The sequence below is a fragment of the Pseudophryne corroboree genome, chromosome 4, assembly GCF_028390025.1.
Source record: "Pseudophryne corroboree isolate aPseCor3 chromosome 4, aPseCor3.hap2, whole genome shotgun sequence".
NCBI lineage: Eukaryota > Metazoa > Chordata > Amphibia > Anura > Myobatrachidae > Pseudophryne > Pseudophryne corroboree.
The window spans coordinates 435,775,998-435,794,145 of record NC_086447.1 but is presented as its reverse complement, the minus strand read 5'-3'; the positions used below and the strand labels follow the sequence as shown (position 1 = coordinate 435,794,145).

General features: G+C 45.9%; 1 protein-coding gene across 2 annotated transcripts in view; it reads left to right on the top strand.

Moving 5' to 3' along the window:
• Positions 1-17,922, top strand: part of PGM3 (phosphoglucomutase 3) — a 118,011-nt gene extending 100,089 nt beyond the window's left edge. For both annotated transcript variants that reach the window (XM_063916898.1, XM_063916897.1), the window contains 4 exons: positions 3,566-3,682; positions 3,871-3,993; positions 5,256-5,429; positions 17,628-17,922. In XM_063916898.1, coding sequence (XP_063772968.1) covers positions 3,566-3,682; positions 3,871-3,993; positions 5,256-5,429; positions 17,628-17,717 — 504 coding nt within the window. In that variant the 3' untranslated portion in view covers positions 17,718-17,922. The remainder of the gene's footprint in view (positions 1-3,565; positions 3,683-3,870; positions 3,994-5,255; positions 5,430-17,627) is intronic.
• Positions 17,923-18,148: the final 226 nt, after the last annotated feature.

Genomic DNA, 18,148 nt, shown 5'->3' with positions numbered 1-18,148 from the left:
GGCTGCATTTTAATATCAATATTTTATGTTACCCCTTTTTTAGTGCTTTGTATTTCTAAAATTAAATTATACTATTTTATAGTACCTGGTTCTTTCATTATTGATTAGACACCTTGGTCGCTTGCAAATACCTCACCCCCCCCACACCATTTTCTAAACCAGTAGGCATATATACCAGTGCCTACATATAATTTTGAGGTTTCTGAGCTGACGCCCTAATTTTTATAAGGGAGTGTCCACCAGGTTAAGTTCTGTTAATCACTACGGAACGTATCTTTCCCCTACTGTTGTTTATACCTTAAATACTACATCTGTGGTGCTGCCAGCTTCTTTTGTACATATATATATATATATATATATATATATATATATATATATAATTTTGTATTCTTTCACCTTAGATGTGACAAAATGGCTGACAGGCAATGTCCTGCATTTAACCTCCATACATCCAGGCTGGGGGAGATCTGCAGAACATAGTTTGGGATGACTGCAATGACCAGACCAGAGGTTATAAATACTGATAAAAGGGAGATGTCAGGGAATTGTATATTGTCCAAAATATAAATGATCTGTGGCCTGGGACCCTGACATGGTGTTGTAAAAAGGAGATTGCATTTCTACATCAAAAGCAGATATTGCCAAGCTCTGGACATAAGCCCAAGTAGTGTTATGTCAACAAGGGGGCTTTGTAAACAGACCAAGGAAGATGTGACACCCAGAGCCAGACCTCACTCTCTTTGAAAGAGCTTCATACAGTATGCCATTGGGCTTCACCCCCTGCCTTTTGCTAAGCACCAAGTATGTAAACCTGGTGTATGTGTAGTGTCCAGCAGGGAAGTAGTTAAAAATCCCAAAGGTGGGGGCTGAGGAAGCTGTGGACTATATTTGTGTCTCTCACTGGGACACAAATTGCATCTCTTGGGGACTCAACTTATATGTTGGAGATGACCTGAGTTATCCTGTGAAATCCCCCACAACAGAATCACCTAAGTTCGTTTGATTAAGTGAATTAGGGTTTCTGTATTTTTGTATTTATTTTCATTTATTGAGATTGCTGTATTCTGTGTGTGTTTTTAAAATATTCTTAATAATCTTTGTAACATTTTTGTAACTAAAGCTCTGAAGTATTCTTGAAATTTAAATATTTAATTTTAGTTCTGATTCGGTGATACTACCTACTTTTGTAAGTATTGCAGTGTGTGTGTGTGACAGGTAAAGCTAAAGACGCCTGCAACGTCTGTAATACGTTGAAAGGTCTCTGCTGGTGGCAGCTAAGGTGTTTGATTAATCCCTTGTGTCCGTAAGTGACGCACACGCCTCCCTCAAGGTTCATATTTCAGCCTTGTCGGTATGGTTTCATAGAAAAATTGCGTCTCTGCCTGACGTTCACACTTTCACTCAGGGTGTTTTACGGATTCAGCCTCCCTATGTCCGTCCTGTGGCTCCTTGGAATTTGTCTGTTCTGAATGCCCTACAAGAGTCTCCATTTGATCCTGTTGAGTTTGTGAACCTTAAATGGCTCACGGCCAAGGTCTTGTTTTTATTGGCTATTGCCTCTGCAAGAAGGGTGTGACCGAGCAGTTCTTAGAACTCACCCAGGTTATTTACCTAAGGTGGTGTCCTCTTTCCACCTTAACCAAGAGATTGCGGTTCCGGCCTTTATCTCTCCTGGTTTGTCCTCCAAAGAGCGGTCTTTGGATGTGGTACGGGCTCTCCGTATATATGTGAAGAGAACCGTCTCTCTTAGGAAATCTGATTCTCTCTTTGTCCTTCTTGGTTTTCAAAAACGTGGCTGGCCTGCGAATAAGCAAACTTTGGCCAGATGGATTAGAATGGTGATTGCACAAGCTTATGCGCAGACTGGACTTCCAGCTCCTGCTGCTATCAAGGCCCATTCTACTTGGTCTGTTGGACCTTCTTGGACGGCCTGCCGTGGCGCGTCCCTAGAACAATTGCGCAAGGCGGCTACGTGGTCCTCAGTGAACACATTCATCAGGTTCTATGCCTTTGATACTTCCGCCTCCCAGGATGCTTCCTTTGGACGCTGGGTTCTTGTACCTGCTACAGTGCGTCCCCTCCCTTGAGGAACTGCTTTAGGACATCCCCGATGTTATTCCCTGTGGAATACCAGTGTACCCTGCTGCAGAAAAGGAGATTTATGGTAAGACTTACCGTGGTTAAATCTCTTTTTGCGAGGTACAATGGATTCCACAGGGCGCCCACCCTGACGCACTTAGCTTCTTTGGGTTTGTATGGCATTAGCCGCTGGTACCTTCTCCTGTCGTGAGAATGTGGTTCTCTGTGGCTAACTACTATCGTCTCTTACCTGCTACTGCATTGGACTGGTTAACAAAACTGAGCTCCAGTGCCTGGAGGCAGGGATATAGAGGAGGCGGTGCAGTGCATCCTGGGAACAGTCAAAGCGTTAGCCTGTTGGTGCCTCGGATCTAGATCCAACTCTACACCACGATGTTTTTCCCTATGGAATCCAGTGTACTTCACAGAAAGATTTAACCATGGTAAGTCTCGCCATAAATCTCCTTTTCTTTACTAGTAGTGCAGACTAGCGCTGTGTGTGTATATGTATGTATGTATATATATATATATATATATATATTATGCTCTCTCTCTCTCTCTCTCTATATATATATATATATATATATATATATATATATATATATATATATATATATATATATGAGATATAGAGATATATATATATAGATAGATAGATAGATCTTATATATCTATATATATATATCTATCTATCTAGCTATATATATGGCACAATCCTCTTTGGCTTGGGCAGTAAACTGGAGGCAGAAAAATGTGTTTACGTGTGTTAAATGATCCTGGTGTTTGTTGCTGGTGACTGCTATGCACTTTCCTATTGAGCATGAAATAAATGATGACACAAGTGTGTGTGGCCTAGATCATAAATGCATATAAGCAGCACTGCATAACCACTTGTGTGTTTTTTAATGCATTTCTGCTTTTAAAATGTGACTACTTGAAGTAATTGTTACTTTATTCATTGATCGTTTTACCTCTTCCACTGCAGTAGCACTTTTTTCAGATCGTAGTTTCTTCTAGATATCTTCTGTTTCAGTGTTTGGACACCTTACAGATACCTTATGCCAGGCATGTCCAAACTGCGGCCCTCCAGCTGTTGTGAAACTACATATCCCAGCATGCCCTGCCACAGTTTTGCTGTCAGAGAATGCTAAAGCTGTGTCAGGGCATGCTGGGATGTGTAGTTTCTCAACAGCTGGAGGGCCGCAGTTTGGACATGCCTGCCTTATGCTATTAATGCTACTAAATGCATCAGAGTAGGGTAGAAGCTTGGCCAAAAGATATGAATCAACATTATCATGCGCCACCTCCGCTGCTTAACTGTGCGCTTTGCGTCAGCATGACTTGTCACACTGCACAATACCGCCAGCCCCCAATTGCAGTGGAAAGGAAGTCCAGAAAGAAAGCTAGTCTATATTTGATATTACTACTAAGGGCTCTATAGCAGCAGGAGAAATGGAAATAATTTTATGTTGTCTCAATCTTACAGGTACTGTTTAGTAAAACAGCTGAAGAACAAATAAAACAGCTGACTAAAGTGGGACCCACTGAGGAAACCAGAAAAGCTGCTCAGACGCTAGAACATCTCATTAATCTAATTAACCAGGTAAAATGGATTGCACTGACCATGAAAACCACATGAGTCTGCAGCTACAGTAAGGTGGCCAGCACTAAATGAGATTACAAATTACCCTAACAAAACTCTGCTTTGCCATTACTTAATAAAGTTCCTTCCTACTGTGCATCTGTGTCCATACTGTGTGTTCATAGGAGGATGTTCTATTGTCTTTCCAGACTGTGGGAGATGCCATTTCTGATATGTTAGTCATAGAAGCAATCCTGTCCCTCAAGGGTCTGACTGTGCAGAAGTGGGATGACATTTACACTGACCTTCCAAATCGCCAGCTGAAAGTAACGGTTAGTGCAGAAGTCACTCTGCAGTACACACCAATGAGTCTGGTTAAAGCCCTGATTGAATAATTGTCACTGGAATAATCATAAAGTGAATGAAATGATCAGGCTTCTCTTTGTGACAAGTGAGCCATATGTGTTATACATACTCGGGCCCTTTTGTATGTGCAGCGCAAATAGTGTAATGCAGTATACATTGTATTTTTCTCAGACAGGATACAGTGTAAGTGATGAGTTTCATACTCAATCATTTTATTATATGTAGTTATGGCAGATTAAGTAGATGTACTGTATCCTATATGACTGCTATCATAGTGCTGCCCAGATAAACTAGTACACACTATGGGGGGTATTCAATTGTTTGAAAAGTCAGTTGGTTGTCTGTTTTTTTCCTATCTGATAGACAGGAAAAAACAGACGCCCAACCAACTTTTCAAACATTTAAATCTCCCCCCTACAGTATGTCTCACGGTCTTGCCATTGGACCATCGCTAAGGGAAGTAAACTTCTCCAGGATTGGTAACTACCTTTTGGATTAGATTGTCCCACCAACAAAAAGCTATTTGCATATAAGGTCCACGTACAGCTGGATTTATTGACCTTGTCCCTCTATGTCCAAGTTATTCACCAGACTGTTTTGTGTTTGGTTTTTATTGTTGTTGTTTTTTTTACACACACACACACACACACACACACACACACACACACACACACACACACACACGTGTATATATACATACATACATACATACTCAATTGGTTTTTTTTATCACTTGTTCTTAAATTTGCTGGGTATTATTGAGTACAGGTACTTCTAAAGTGATTTCATGAATTCCATATGATCTTTTGTATTGCATTACACCTGTCTGCTTATGTTAGTTTGTTAGCACTGTTTGTGTTTGTATTCCCACTGGCAGTTTCAGCAGCTCAATCACAGAGTTGTGCTGCTATTTGGAATCCCCTGATATAAATTAAGATGATGTGGATGAGGTACTGGTGGTGCTGCTTTGCTGCTCTGTCACCCAACTTGAATAGTCATAGTGGTTAATAATAGGACGGCACTGGCATCTGCTGCTAAGCAGTCATACAGATTGCTTGTGTTTTGGGCGAGATTAGGTATAGAAATGATGTAAAATAGGAGTGTGAGAGAGGCTGGGGTCACTTCTCCAATTGAAATGTAGTTGTAAATGAAGAACTTGCCAGCATTAAACCAATGTCGATCCTGCTTGTCTTGTGTCTGATGTTTCTGTCTTACATATGCCTAATAGGTTGCAGACAGGAAAGTCATTGAAACAACCGATGCAGAGAGGCGCGCTGTAAAGCCACCAGGGCTGCAGGAGAAAATTGACGACCTTGTCAAGACATACAGTATGTCCAGAGCATTTGTTCGTCCTTCAGGCACAGAGGATGTAGTTCGTGTCTATGCTGAGGCGGACACCCAGGTGATATGTTAAACTGTAAATTTCTGTCACCCGTCATCTGCACATTGGTGTCACAGTGGGGGTGTGGCCCGCACCCGGGTGTCACCCGCCGAGGGGTGACACCAAAGTGCTGAATCCTCTTCAGTGACAGGAACAGGGTGCTACACTGTGGCATTATGTGCAGCACCCTGCTCCTGTCACTGTGCAGGAGCCGGCACTTGTACTGGTCCTTGGGGGCCGCCTGCAACTCTGGAACCCCGGAGTGAGGAAACAGGGGTCCTGGCCACGAGACCATGCCCTTTATTGTCGGCGTGCATTTACGATGTCCTTCTCCCTCCCCCCCCTTTCCCCTTCCCGCACCGGGTGTCACTGGAATCGTTGACGCCTCTGCACGCACCATAGGTCCAAATCAATAACACAGAGAGAAATAGAAAATGTCAAATTAATGGTTTCCTTTTATTAATAATAGGATAACTGGCTTATATTTTAAAGTTAAATATTTAAACTGAAAAATGTTAAACTACAGTATATTCCATTGATGTAGTCTTTGTCTGGTTTTGCCAGGCTATCGGATCACGGTCCCAGACCTTATTTAAATGATTGATACATTTTTATTTCTCTAACGTCCTTGGGGATGCTGGGACTCCGTAAGGACCATGGGGAATAGACGGGCTCTGCAGGAGATAAGGCACTTTAAGAAAGCTTTGGATTCTGGGTGTGCACTGGCTCCTCCCACTATGTCCCTCCTCCAGACCTCAGTTTTACACTGTGCCCAGAGAAAGATGGGCGCACTGCAGGGAGCTCTCCTGAGTTCTTTGCATTAGAAAGCATTTTTGTTTGGATTTTTCTATTTTTACAGGGAGCACTGCTGGCAACAGGCTCCCTGCATCGAGGGACTGAGGAGAGAGGAGCAGACCTACTTAAATGATAGGATCTGCTTCCTCGGCTACTGGACACCATTAGCTCCAGAGGGGGTGAACACAGGTTCGTCCTGGGCTTCCACCCCGGGAGCCACGCTGCCGTTCTCCTCACAGAGCCGGAAGAACAGAAGCAAGAAAACGTCTCAGGCGGCAGAAGCCTTCAGCGGCTTCACTGAGGTAACACACAGCACCGCTGACACGAGGGTTCACATGTATAAAGGGAAAAAGCCTGAGGTCACGTTTCCGTCCTCATTTGAGCTAAGCGAATTGTGCGAAAAGGCTTGGGAGTCTTCGGATAGGAGACTACATGTTCCCAAAAGGATTCTTATGGCGTATCCTTTTCCACAGAAGGATAGGATACGATGGGAATCTTCGCCTAAAGTAGACAAGGCACTGACATGCTTATCCAAGAAGGTGGCACTGCCTTCTCCGGATACTGCTTCCCTCAAGGATCCTGCTGATCGCAAGCAGGAAATTACCATGAAGCACATTTACACACATTCAAAAACTATCGTTAGACCGGCCATGGCGTCGGCCTGGGTTTGTAGTGCTGTCGTGGCACGGGCAGACTCCTTATCTACGGAGATTGACACCTTCGATAGGGATACCATTCTAATGACCATTGAGCATATCAGAGATGCTGCCTTGTATATGAGGGATGCTCAGAGAGACATTTGTTTACTAAGCTCCAGAATAAACGCTATGTCGATTTCTGCTAGGCGACTCTTGTGGACCCGACAGTGGACGGGAGACGCCGACTCAAAGCGGCATATGGAGTCATTGCCTTACAAGGGGGAGGAGTTGTTTGGAGAAGGCCTCTCGGACCTTGTCTCTACTGCTATGGCCGGTAAATCAAATTTTTTTACCTTATGTTCCCCCGCAGCAGGCTAAGAAGGTACCGCATTATCAAATGCAGTCCTTTCGTTCCAATAAAAGCAAGAAGGTACGAGGATCGTCCTTTGTGGCCAGAGGTAAAGGCAAGGGAAAAAAGCTGCACTCGGCTAGTTCCCAAGAGCAGAAGTCCTCCCCTACTTCCGCAAAGTCCACCGCATGACGCTGGGGCTTTCCGGGGGGGGGGGTCAGATCTAGTGGGGGCACGTCTTCGTCTGTTCAGCCACGTCTGGGTTCTCTCACAGATGGATCCCTGGGCAATAGAGATTGTTTCCCAGGGATACAGACTGGAATTCGAAGACATGCCTCCTTGCCGGTTTTTCAAATCGGTTCTGCCGGCTTCCCCGTCGGAGAGGGAGCTGGTGTTAGCTGCAATTCACAAATTGTACATTCAACAGGTGATAGTCAAAGTTCCTCATCTCCTGCAAGGAGAGGGTTATTATTCATCCCTGTTTGTGGTACCGAAACCGGACGGTTCGGTCAGACCCATTTTAAATCTGAAATCCCTGAACCTGTACTTGAAGAGGTTCAAGTTCAAAATAGAGTCGCTCAGAGCGGTCATCGCCAGCCTGGAGGGAGGGGATTGGATGGTGTCCCTGGACATAAAGGATGCGTACCTTCATGTTCCGATTTTCCCTCCTCACCAGGCGTTCCTGAGATTTGCAGTACAGGATTGTCACTACCAATTTCAGACGTTGCCGTTTGGTCTTTCCACGGCCCCGAGAATTTTCACCAAGGTAATGGCGGAAATAATGGTGCTCCTGCGCAGGCAGGGCGTCACAATTATCCCGTACTTGGACGATCTCCTCATAAAGGCGAGATCTCGGGAGAAGTTGCTGGATAGCGTGTCTCTGTCCGTGAAGACGTTGCAGAGGCACGGCTGGATTCTCAATTTACCGAAATCCCAGCTAGTCCCTGCAACGCGTCTGCCCTTTTTGGGCCTGATTCTAGACACAGACCAAAAAAGAGTTTTTCTTCCAGCGGAGAAGGCTCAGGAGCTCGTACCTCTGGTCAGGAACCTATTGAAGCCAAAAAAGGTTTCAGTGCATCATTGCACGAGGGTTCTGGGGAAGATGGTGGCTTCATACGAGGCCATCCCCTTCGGCAGGATCCATGCAAGGACCTTTCAATGGGACCTATTGGACAAATGGTCCGGGTCCCATCTACACATGCAAAAACGGATCACCCTGTCTCCCAGGGCCAGGGTGTCTCTCCTGTGGTGGCTGCGCAGTGCTCACCTCCTGGAGGGTCGCAGGTTCGGCATTCAGGACTGGGTCCTGGTGACCACGGACGCGAGCCTCCGAGGTTGGGGAGCTGTCGCACTAGGAAGAAATTTCCAGGACCTCTGGTCAAGCCTAGAGACTGGTCTCCACATCAATGTCCTGGAGTTGAGGGCCATATACAACGCCCTACGCCAAGCGGAGGAATGGCTTCGGAACAAACCGGTTCTGATTCAGTCAGACAATGTCACGGCAGTGGCTCATGTAAACCGCCAAGGCGGCACAAGGAGCAGAGTGGCCATGGCAGAGGCGACCAGGATACTACGATGGGCGGAAGGCCATGTAAGCGCACTATCAGCAGTGTTCATCCCGGGGGTGGACAACTGGGAAGCGGACTTTCTCAGCAGGCACGACCTGCATCCGGGAGAGTGGGGACTTCATCAAGAAGTCTTCACACAGATCACGGATCGGTGGGGACTGCCTCAGATAGACATGATGGCGTCCCGCCTAAACATAAAGCTAAAGAGGTATTGCGCCAGGTCAAGAGACCCTCAGGCGGTTGCGGTAGACGCTCTGGTGACACCTTGGGTGTTCAGATCGGTCTATGCGTTTCCTCCTCTACCTCTCATTCCCAAGGTGTTGAGGATAATAAGAATAAGAAGGGTCAGAACAATCCTCATTGTTCCAGATTGGCCAAGGAGGACTTGGTATCCGGATCTGCAAGAGTTGCTCACAGAAGATCCGTGGCCTCTTCCTCTAAGGCAGGACCTGCTGCAGCAGGGGCCCTGTCTGTTCCAAGACTTACCGCGGCTGCGTTTGACGGCATGGCGGTTGAACGCCGGATCCTAGCGGAAAAAGGGATTCCGGAGGAGGTCATTCCTACCCTGATCAAGGCTAGGAAGGACGTGACGTCGAAACATTATCACCATATATGGCGAAAATATGTTTCTTGGTGTGAGGCCAGAACTGCTCCTACGGAGGAGTTCCAGTTGGGCCGTCTGCTTCACTTCCTTCAAACGGGAGTGAATTTGGGCCTAAAATTAGGGTCCATAAAGGTTCAAATTTCAGCCTTATCCATTTTCTTTCAAAGAGAATTGGCTTCTCTTCCTGAAGTACAGACTTTTGTGAAGGGGCGTGCTGCATATTCAGCCTCCCTTTGTACCTCCGGTGGCGCCTTGGGACCTTAACGTGGTATTAAGTTTCCTCAAGTCACCTTGGTTTGAACCACTCAAAACAGTAGAGTTGAAATACCTCACTTGGAAAGTGGTCATGTTGTTGGCCTTAGCTTCTGCAAGGCGGGTTTCGGAATTGGCTGCTTTATCATATAAAAGCCCATACCTGATTTTTCACATGGATAGGGCAGAGTTGAGGACTCGTCCTCAATTTCTGCCTAAGGTGGTCTCATCTTTTCATATGAACCAACCTATTGTCGTGCCTGTGGCTACACGGGACTTGGAGGATTCCGAGTCCCTGGATGTGGTCAGGGCTTTGAAGATTTATGTGACCAGAACGGCTAGGATCAGGAAGACCGAAGCTCTGTTTGTTCTGTATGCGGCCAACAAGGTTGGCGCTCCTGCTTCAAAGCAGACTATTGCTCGCTGGATCTGTAACACGATTCAGCAGGCGCATTCTTTGGCAGGATTGCCATTGCCTGAATCGGTTAAGGCCCATTCCACTAGGAAGGTGGGCTCTTCTTGGGCGGCTGCCCAAGGGGTCTCGGCACTACAACTGTGCCAAGCTGCTACTTGGTCGGGGTCAAACACCTTTGCAAAGTTCTATAAGTTTGATACCCTGGCTGAGGAGGACCTCCTGTTTGCTCAATCGGTGCTGCAGAGTCATCCGCACTCTCCCGCCCGTTTGGGAGCTTTGGTATAATCCCCATGGTCCTTACGGAGTCCCCAGCATCCTCTAGGACGTTAGAGAAAATAAGATTTTACTTACCGGTAAATCTATTTCTCGTAGTCCGTAGAGGATGCTGGGCGCCCGTCCCAAGTGCGGACTTCTTCTGCAAGACTTGTATATAGTTATTGCTTACATAAGGGTTATGTTATAGTTGATCGGGTTTGAACCGAGGCTTTGTTATTGTTCATACTGTTAAATGGGTAGTTTATCACAAGTTATACGGTGTGATTGGTGTGGCTGGTATGAGTCTTGCCCTTAGATTTACAAAAATCCTTTCCTCGTACTGTTCATCTCCTCTGGGCACAGTTTCTCTAACTGAGGTCTGGAGGAGGGACATAGAGGGAGGAGCCAGTGCACACCCAGAATCCAAAGCTTTCTTAAAGTGCCCTATCTCCTGCGGAGCCCGTCTATTCCCCATGGTCCTTACGGAGTCCCCAGCATCCTCTACGGACTACGATAAATAAATTTACCGGTAAGTAAAATCTTATTTTTTATTTTAATTTTTATTTACAGCTTTAGATGTGCTAAAGACTGTGTGACTTCAGCATAAATACAGATGGAGTATTTTTATTTGACACCTGGTATAATGAGCGCGTTTGCATTGGGAATATGCACGTGCACCCGAGTAGGCTCTAAGTGTCTCTTGTAGCCAGCACTTAATAATAGCTTAACTCGGATATGCTACTTTTATAGCTCTGTAATAGACAGAAATATCTTATTTTTAGAGTCCCTTTGTAATTTTGAACCCGAAAATCTAGTTCGGGGACAGGCCCTCGGTCTGTGCTTCACCTATTTACGAGAGCAATAAGAAGCATGGTAACATTCACTAGCCCCAACTCTTTTTCACACTGCCAGTATTGTTTTAACATATTTCGCTATAACAAATGAAATCTACCTTGTTACATAAACAAGTTCATCCTTTAAGGCATGGGTCTTCAACTTGTGGCCCTCCAGCTGCTGTGGAACTACACATCCCAGCATGCCCTGCCACAGTTTTTACCATTAAGGCATGCTAAAACTGAGACTGGGCATACTGGGATGTGTAGTTCCACAGCAGCTGGAGGGCCACAAGTTGAAGACCCATGCCTTAAAGGATGAACTTGTTTATGTAGGTTGGTTGAAGACCCATGCTTTAAGAGAATGAACCACTCTAATAGTAATAATTTCAATACTATAATGAGTTACTTGTCTGTGTACGTACGTATGTACTGTATATGTGTGTGTATATATGTGTGTATATATGTGTGTATGTATATATATATATATATATATGTTGAAAATCAGCCCGGCACTCTGTTTGTGGTCCAAATTTTGCCCCGGTGCCTCCAGTATCAGGATCAATAATAAATAAGAGTCTGCGGCACTCAAGGTCTTATAAAAAAGCTGGTTGTTATTGAAACATCAAAACAAATACATCGACGTTTCGGGGATTTTAACCCCTTTTTCTCTAACGTCCTAAGTGGATGCTGGGGACTCCGTCAGGACCATGGGGTTTAGCGGCTCCGCAGGAGACAGGGCACAATAATAAAAGCTTTAGGATCAGGTGGTGTGCACTGGCTCCTCCCCCTATGACCCTCCTCCAAGCCTCAGTTAGATTTTTGTGCCCGGCCGAGAAGGGTGCAATCTAGGTGGCTCTCCTGAGCTGCTTAGAATAAAAGTTTAAGTTAGGTTTTTTTATTTTCAGTGAGTCCTGCTGGCAACAGGCTCACTGCTACGAGGGACTTAGGGGAGAGAAGTAAACTCTCACCTGCGTGCAGGATGGATTTGCTTCTTAGGCTACTGGACACCATTAGCTCCAGAGGGAGTCGGAACACTGGTCTCACCCTGGGGTTCGTCCCGGAGCCGTGCCGCCGACCCCCCTTGCAGATGCCGAAGTTGAAGAGGTCCAGAGGTCCAGAAACAGGCGGCAGAAGACTTAGTCTTCATAAGGTAGCGCACAGCACTGCAGCTGTGCGCCATTGTTGTCAGCACACTTCATACCAGCGGTCACTGAGGGTGCAGGGCGCTGGGGGGGGCGCCCTGGGCAGCAATGTATTATACCTTTTTTATGGCTAAAATACATCACATATAGCCCTTGAGGCTATATGGATGTATTTAACCCCTGCCAGATCTCACAAACTCCGGGAGAAGAGCCCGCCGTTTTAGGGGGCGGGGCCTATTCTCCTCAGCACACGGCGCCATTTTCCTGCTCAGCTCTGCTGTGAGGAAGGCTCCCAGGCTCTCCCCTGCACTGCACTACAGAAACAGGGTTAAAACAGAGAGGGGGGGCACTTATTTGGCGATATGATTACATATGTGAAAATGCTATAAGGGAAAACACTTGTATAAGGGGTTGTCCCTGTATAATTATAGCGTTTTTGGTGTGTGCTGGCAAACTCTCCCTCTGTCTCCCCAAAGGGCTAGTGGGGTCCTGTCCTCTATCAGAGCATTCCCTGTGTGTGTGCTGTGTGTCGATACGTGTGTGTCGACATGTAGAAGGACGATGTTGGTGAGGAGGCGGAGCAAATTGCCTGTATTGGTGATGTCACTCTCTAGGGAGTCGACACCGGAATGGATGGCTTATTTAGGAATTACGTGATAATGTCAACACGATGCAAGGTCGGTTGACGACATGAGACGGCCGGCAAACAAATTAGTACCTGTCCAGGCGTCTCAGACACCGTCAGGGGCTTGTAAAAACGCCCATTTACCTCAGTTGGTCGACACAGACACAGACACGGACACTGACTTCAGTGTCGACGGTGAAGAAACAAACGTATTTTCCTTTAGGGCCACACGTTACATGTTAAGGGCAATGAAGGAGGTGTTACATATTTCTGATACTACAAGTACCACAAATAAGGGTATTATGTAGGGTGGGAATAATCTACTTGTAGTTTTTCCTGAATCAGATAAATTAAAGGGTGTGATGATACGTGGGTTTCCTCCGATAGAAAATTATTGGAGGTATACCTTTTCCCGCCAGAAGTGAGGGCGAGTTGGGAAACACACCTTAGGGTGGATAAGGCGCTCACACGCTTATAAAAACAAGTGGCGTTACCGTCTCCAGATACGGCCGCCCTCAAGGAGCCAGCTGATAGGAAGCTGAAAAATATCCTAAAAAGTATATACACACATACTGGTGTTATACTACGACCAGCAATCGCCTCAGCCTGGATGTGCAGCGCTGGGGGGGCTTGGTCGGATTTCCTGACTGAAAATATTGATAACCTTGACAGGAACAATATTTTATTGACTATAGAGCATTTTAAGGATGCATTTCTATATATGCGAGATGCGCAGAGGGATATTTGCATTCTGACATCAAGAGTAGATGTGATGTCCATATCTGCCAGACGATGTTTATAGACACGACAGTGGTCAGGTGATGCAGATTCCAGACGGCACATGGAAGTATTGCCGTATAAAGGAGCAGTCCATCGGACCTGGTGGCCATGGCAACAGCTGGAAAATCCAATTTTGTTACCCCAAGTCACATCTCAGCAGAAAAGGACACAGTCTTTTCAGTCTCAGTCCTTTCGTACCCATAAAGGCAGGCGGGCAAAAGGCCAGTCATATCTGCCCAGGGTTAGAGGAAAGGGAAGAAGACTGCAGCAGGCAGCCCATTCCCAGGAACAGAAGTCCTCCACAGCATGACGCTGGGGCCATACAAGCGGACTCAGGTGCGGTGGGGGGGTCATCTCAAGAGTTTCAGCACGCAGTGGGCTCACTCGCAAGTGGACTCCTGGATCCTACACGTAGTATCCCAGGTGTACATTGGAAATTCGAGACGTCTTCCCCTCACAAGTTCCTGAAGTCTGCTTTACCAACGTCTCCCTCCGACAGGGAGGCAGTATTGGGAAAAAATTCACAGGCTGTATTCCCAGCAGGTGATAATCAAAGTACCCCTCCTACAACAAGGGAAGGGGTATTATTCCACACTATATTGTGGTACTGAAGCCAAACGGCTCGGTGAGATCTAAAAGATTTGAACAATTACATACAAGGGTTCAAATCAAGATGGAGTCACTCAGAGCAGTGATAGCGAACCAGGACGATATGGTGTCACTGGATATCAGGGACGCTTACCTACATGTCCAAATTTTGCCCTTCTCACCAAGGGTATCTCAGGTTCGTGGTACAGAACTGTCACTATCAGTTCAGACGCTGCCGTTTGGATTGTCCACGGCACCCCGGGTCTTTACCATGGTAATGGCCGAAATGATGATTCTTCCTAAAAGAAATATGGACGCTTTCCTGATAAGGGCAAGGTCCAGAGAACAGTTGGCGGTCGGAGTAGCACTATCTCAAGTAGTTCTACGACAGCACGAGTGGATTCTAAATATTCCAAAATCGCAGCTTTTTCCGACGACACGTCTAATGTTCCTAGGAATGATTTTGGACACAGTCCAGAAAAGGATGTTTTCTCCCGGAGAAGAAGGCCAGGGAGTTATCCGAGCTAGTCAGGAACCTCCTAAAACCAGGAAAAGTATCAGTGCATCATTGCACAAGGGTCCTGTGAAAAATGGTGGTTTCTTACAAAGCGATCCCATTCGGTAGATTTCACGCATGAACCTTTCAGTGGAATCTGCTGGGAAAATGGTCCGGATCGCATCTTCAGATGCATCAGCGGATAACCCTGTCTCCAAGGACAAGGGTGTTTTCTTCTGCGGTGGCTGCAGAGTGCTCATCTATGAAAGGGCCGCAGATTCGACATTCAGGACTGGGTCCTGGTGACCACGGATGCCAGCCTGAGTGGCTGGGGAGCAGTCACACAAGGAAAAAATTTCCAGGGAGTGTGATCAAGTCTGGAGACTTCTCTCCACATAAATATACTGGAGCTAAGGGCAATTTACAAGGCTCTAAGCTTAGCAAGACCTCTGCTTCAAGGTCAGCCGGTATTGATCCAGTGGGACAACATCACGGCAGTCGCCCACGTAAACAGACAGGGCGGCACATGAAGCAGGAGGGAAATGGCAGAAACTGCAAGGATTCTTCGCTGGGCGAAAAATCATGTGATAACACTCTCAGCAGTGTTAATTCCGGGAGTGGAAAACTGGGAAGCAGACTTCCTCAGCAGGCATAACCTCCACCCGGGAGAGTGGGGACTTCAGCGGGAAGTCTTCCACATGATTGTAAACCGTTGGGAAAAACCAAAGGTGGACATGATGGCGTCCCGCCTGAACAAAAAACTAGACAGATATTGCGCCAGGTCAAGGGACCCTCAGGCAATAGCGGTGGACGCTCTGGTAACACTGTGGGTGTACCAGTCAGGGTATGTGTTCCCTCCTATGCATCTCATACCAAAAGTACTGAGAATTATAAGAAGGAGATGAGTAAGAACGATACTCGTGGTTCCGGATGGGTCAAGAAGGACTTGGTACCCGGAACTTCAAGTGATGCTCACGGAAGAACCGTGGCCTCTACCTTTAAGAGAGGACCTGCTCCAGCAGGGGCCTTGTCTTTTCCAAGACTTACCACGGCTGCGTTTGACGGCATGGCAGTTGAACGCCGGATCCTGAAAGGGCATTCCAGATGAAGTCATCCCTACCCTGGTCGAAGCCAGGAAGGATGTAACCGCAAAACATTTTCACCGCATTTGGCGAAAATATGTTGCGTGGTGTGAGGCCAAGAAGGTCCCTACAGAGGAATTCCAACTGGGTCGTTTCCTACATTTCCTGAAAACAGGACTGTCTATGGGCCTAAAATTAGGGTCCATTAAGGTTCAAATTTCGACCCTGTCGAATTTCTTCCAGAAAGAACTGGCTTCAGTGCCTGAAGTTCAGACGTTTGTAAAAGGGGTACTGCATATACAGCCTCCTTTTGTACCCCCAGTGGCACCTTGGGATCTCAATGTTGTTTTGAGTTTCCTTAAGTCACATTGGTTTGATCCACTCACCACTGTGGAATTAAAATATTTCACATGGAAGGTGAAGATTCTATTAGCCCTGGCTTCAGCCAGGCGTGTGTCAGAATGGGCGGCTTTATCATATAAAAGCCCTTACTTAATTTTTCATTCTGACAGGGCAGAATTGAGGACTCGTCCTCAATTTCTCCTTAAGGTGTTTTCTGTTTTTCACATGAACCAACCTATTGTGGTACCTGCGGCTACTAGGGACTTGGAGGACTCCAAGTTACTTGACGTTGTCAGGGCCCTGAAAATATATGTTTCCAGGACGACTGGAGTCAGAAAATCTGACTCGCTGTTTAGCCTGTATGCACCCAACAAGATGGGTGTTCCTGCTTCTAAGCAGACGATTGCTCGCTGGATTTGTAGTACAATTCAGCTTGCACATTCTGTGGCAGGCTTGCCACAGCCAAAATCAGTAAAAACCCATTCCACAAGGAAGTGGGCTCATCTTGGGCGGCTGCCCGAGGGGTCTCGGCTTTACAACTTTGCCGAGCTGCTACTTGGTCAGGGGCACACCCTGACTGAGGAGGACCTGGAGTTCTCTCATTCGGTGCTGCAGAGTCATCCGCACTCTCCCGCCCGTTTGGGAGCTTTGGTATAATCCCCATGGTCCTGACGGAGTCCCCAGCATCCACTTAGGACGTTAGAGAAAATAAGAATTTACTTACCGATAATTCTATTTCTCGTAGTCCGTAGTGGATGCTGGGCGCCCATCCCAAGTGCGGATTGTCTGCAATACTTGTACATAGTTATTGTTACAAAAATCGGGTTATTCTTGTTGTGAGCCATCTTTTCAGAGGCTCCTTCGTTGTTATCATACTGTTAACTGGGTTCAGATCACAGGTTGTACGGTGTGATTGGTGTGGCTGGTATGAGTCTTACCCGGGATTCAATATCCTTCCTTATTATGCACGCTCGTCCGGGCACAGTATCCTAACTGAGGCTTGGAGGAGGGTCATAGGGGGAGGAGCCAGTGCACACCACCTGATCCTAAAGCTTTTATTATTGTGCCCTGTCTCCTGCGGAGCCGCTAAACCCCATGGTCCTGACGGAGTCCCCAGCATCCACTACGGACTACGAGAAATAGAATTATCGGTAAGTAAATTCTTATTTTCAAGATGTGTGGAAGCTTCCACACATCTTGAAAAAGGGGTTAAAATCCCCGAAACGTCGATGTATTTGTTTTGATGTTTCAATAACAACCAGCTATTTGATAAGACCTTGAGTGCAGCAGACTCTTTTATTTTATATATATATGTATATATATATATATATATATATATATATATATATATATATATATATATATAATATAGTTTTTCATGTGCATCTCATTTCTCTGTGTTTCATTCACTCTGCCACTATACCTGCATTTATCATTTTCAATTTTTGACAGGAAAATGCGGATGCCTTGGCACATGATGTATGCTTGGCTGTCTTTCACCTTGCAGGAGGAGTTGGAGATCAACCAAAGCCACTAAGATGAACTGTGCCGGTGTTTACTTTAAATGCTTGTATGAAAGATCTTTTAAAGTGCACATTTCTGGAACTGGGGTTTAAAAGGTTCACACTTATGGTGGCAGACTGTACATTATCGTATATGTAGTAGTATATTTTTCTTACACAGTACCTTCCAAAGCATATACAATTATACAACCAATTGAACTTGTAATACAATACTTTGTAATTTATTTGGACTCTTGTGGGTTTTTTTTTGTACATTTGTTAATCCTTATAATTGCATTAGATTGGCCTAGTGTAGGGATGTCCAATGCATCGATCGCGATTGACCAGTAGATAGCGGGACATTCTGAGAGAGATCATTTCTGCTCTACAGTGTATTGAGTGTATACAAACTGCTTGGCACAATAAGAGTGTATTCAAAGTGCATTGAATACACTCATATGGGATGTAGTC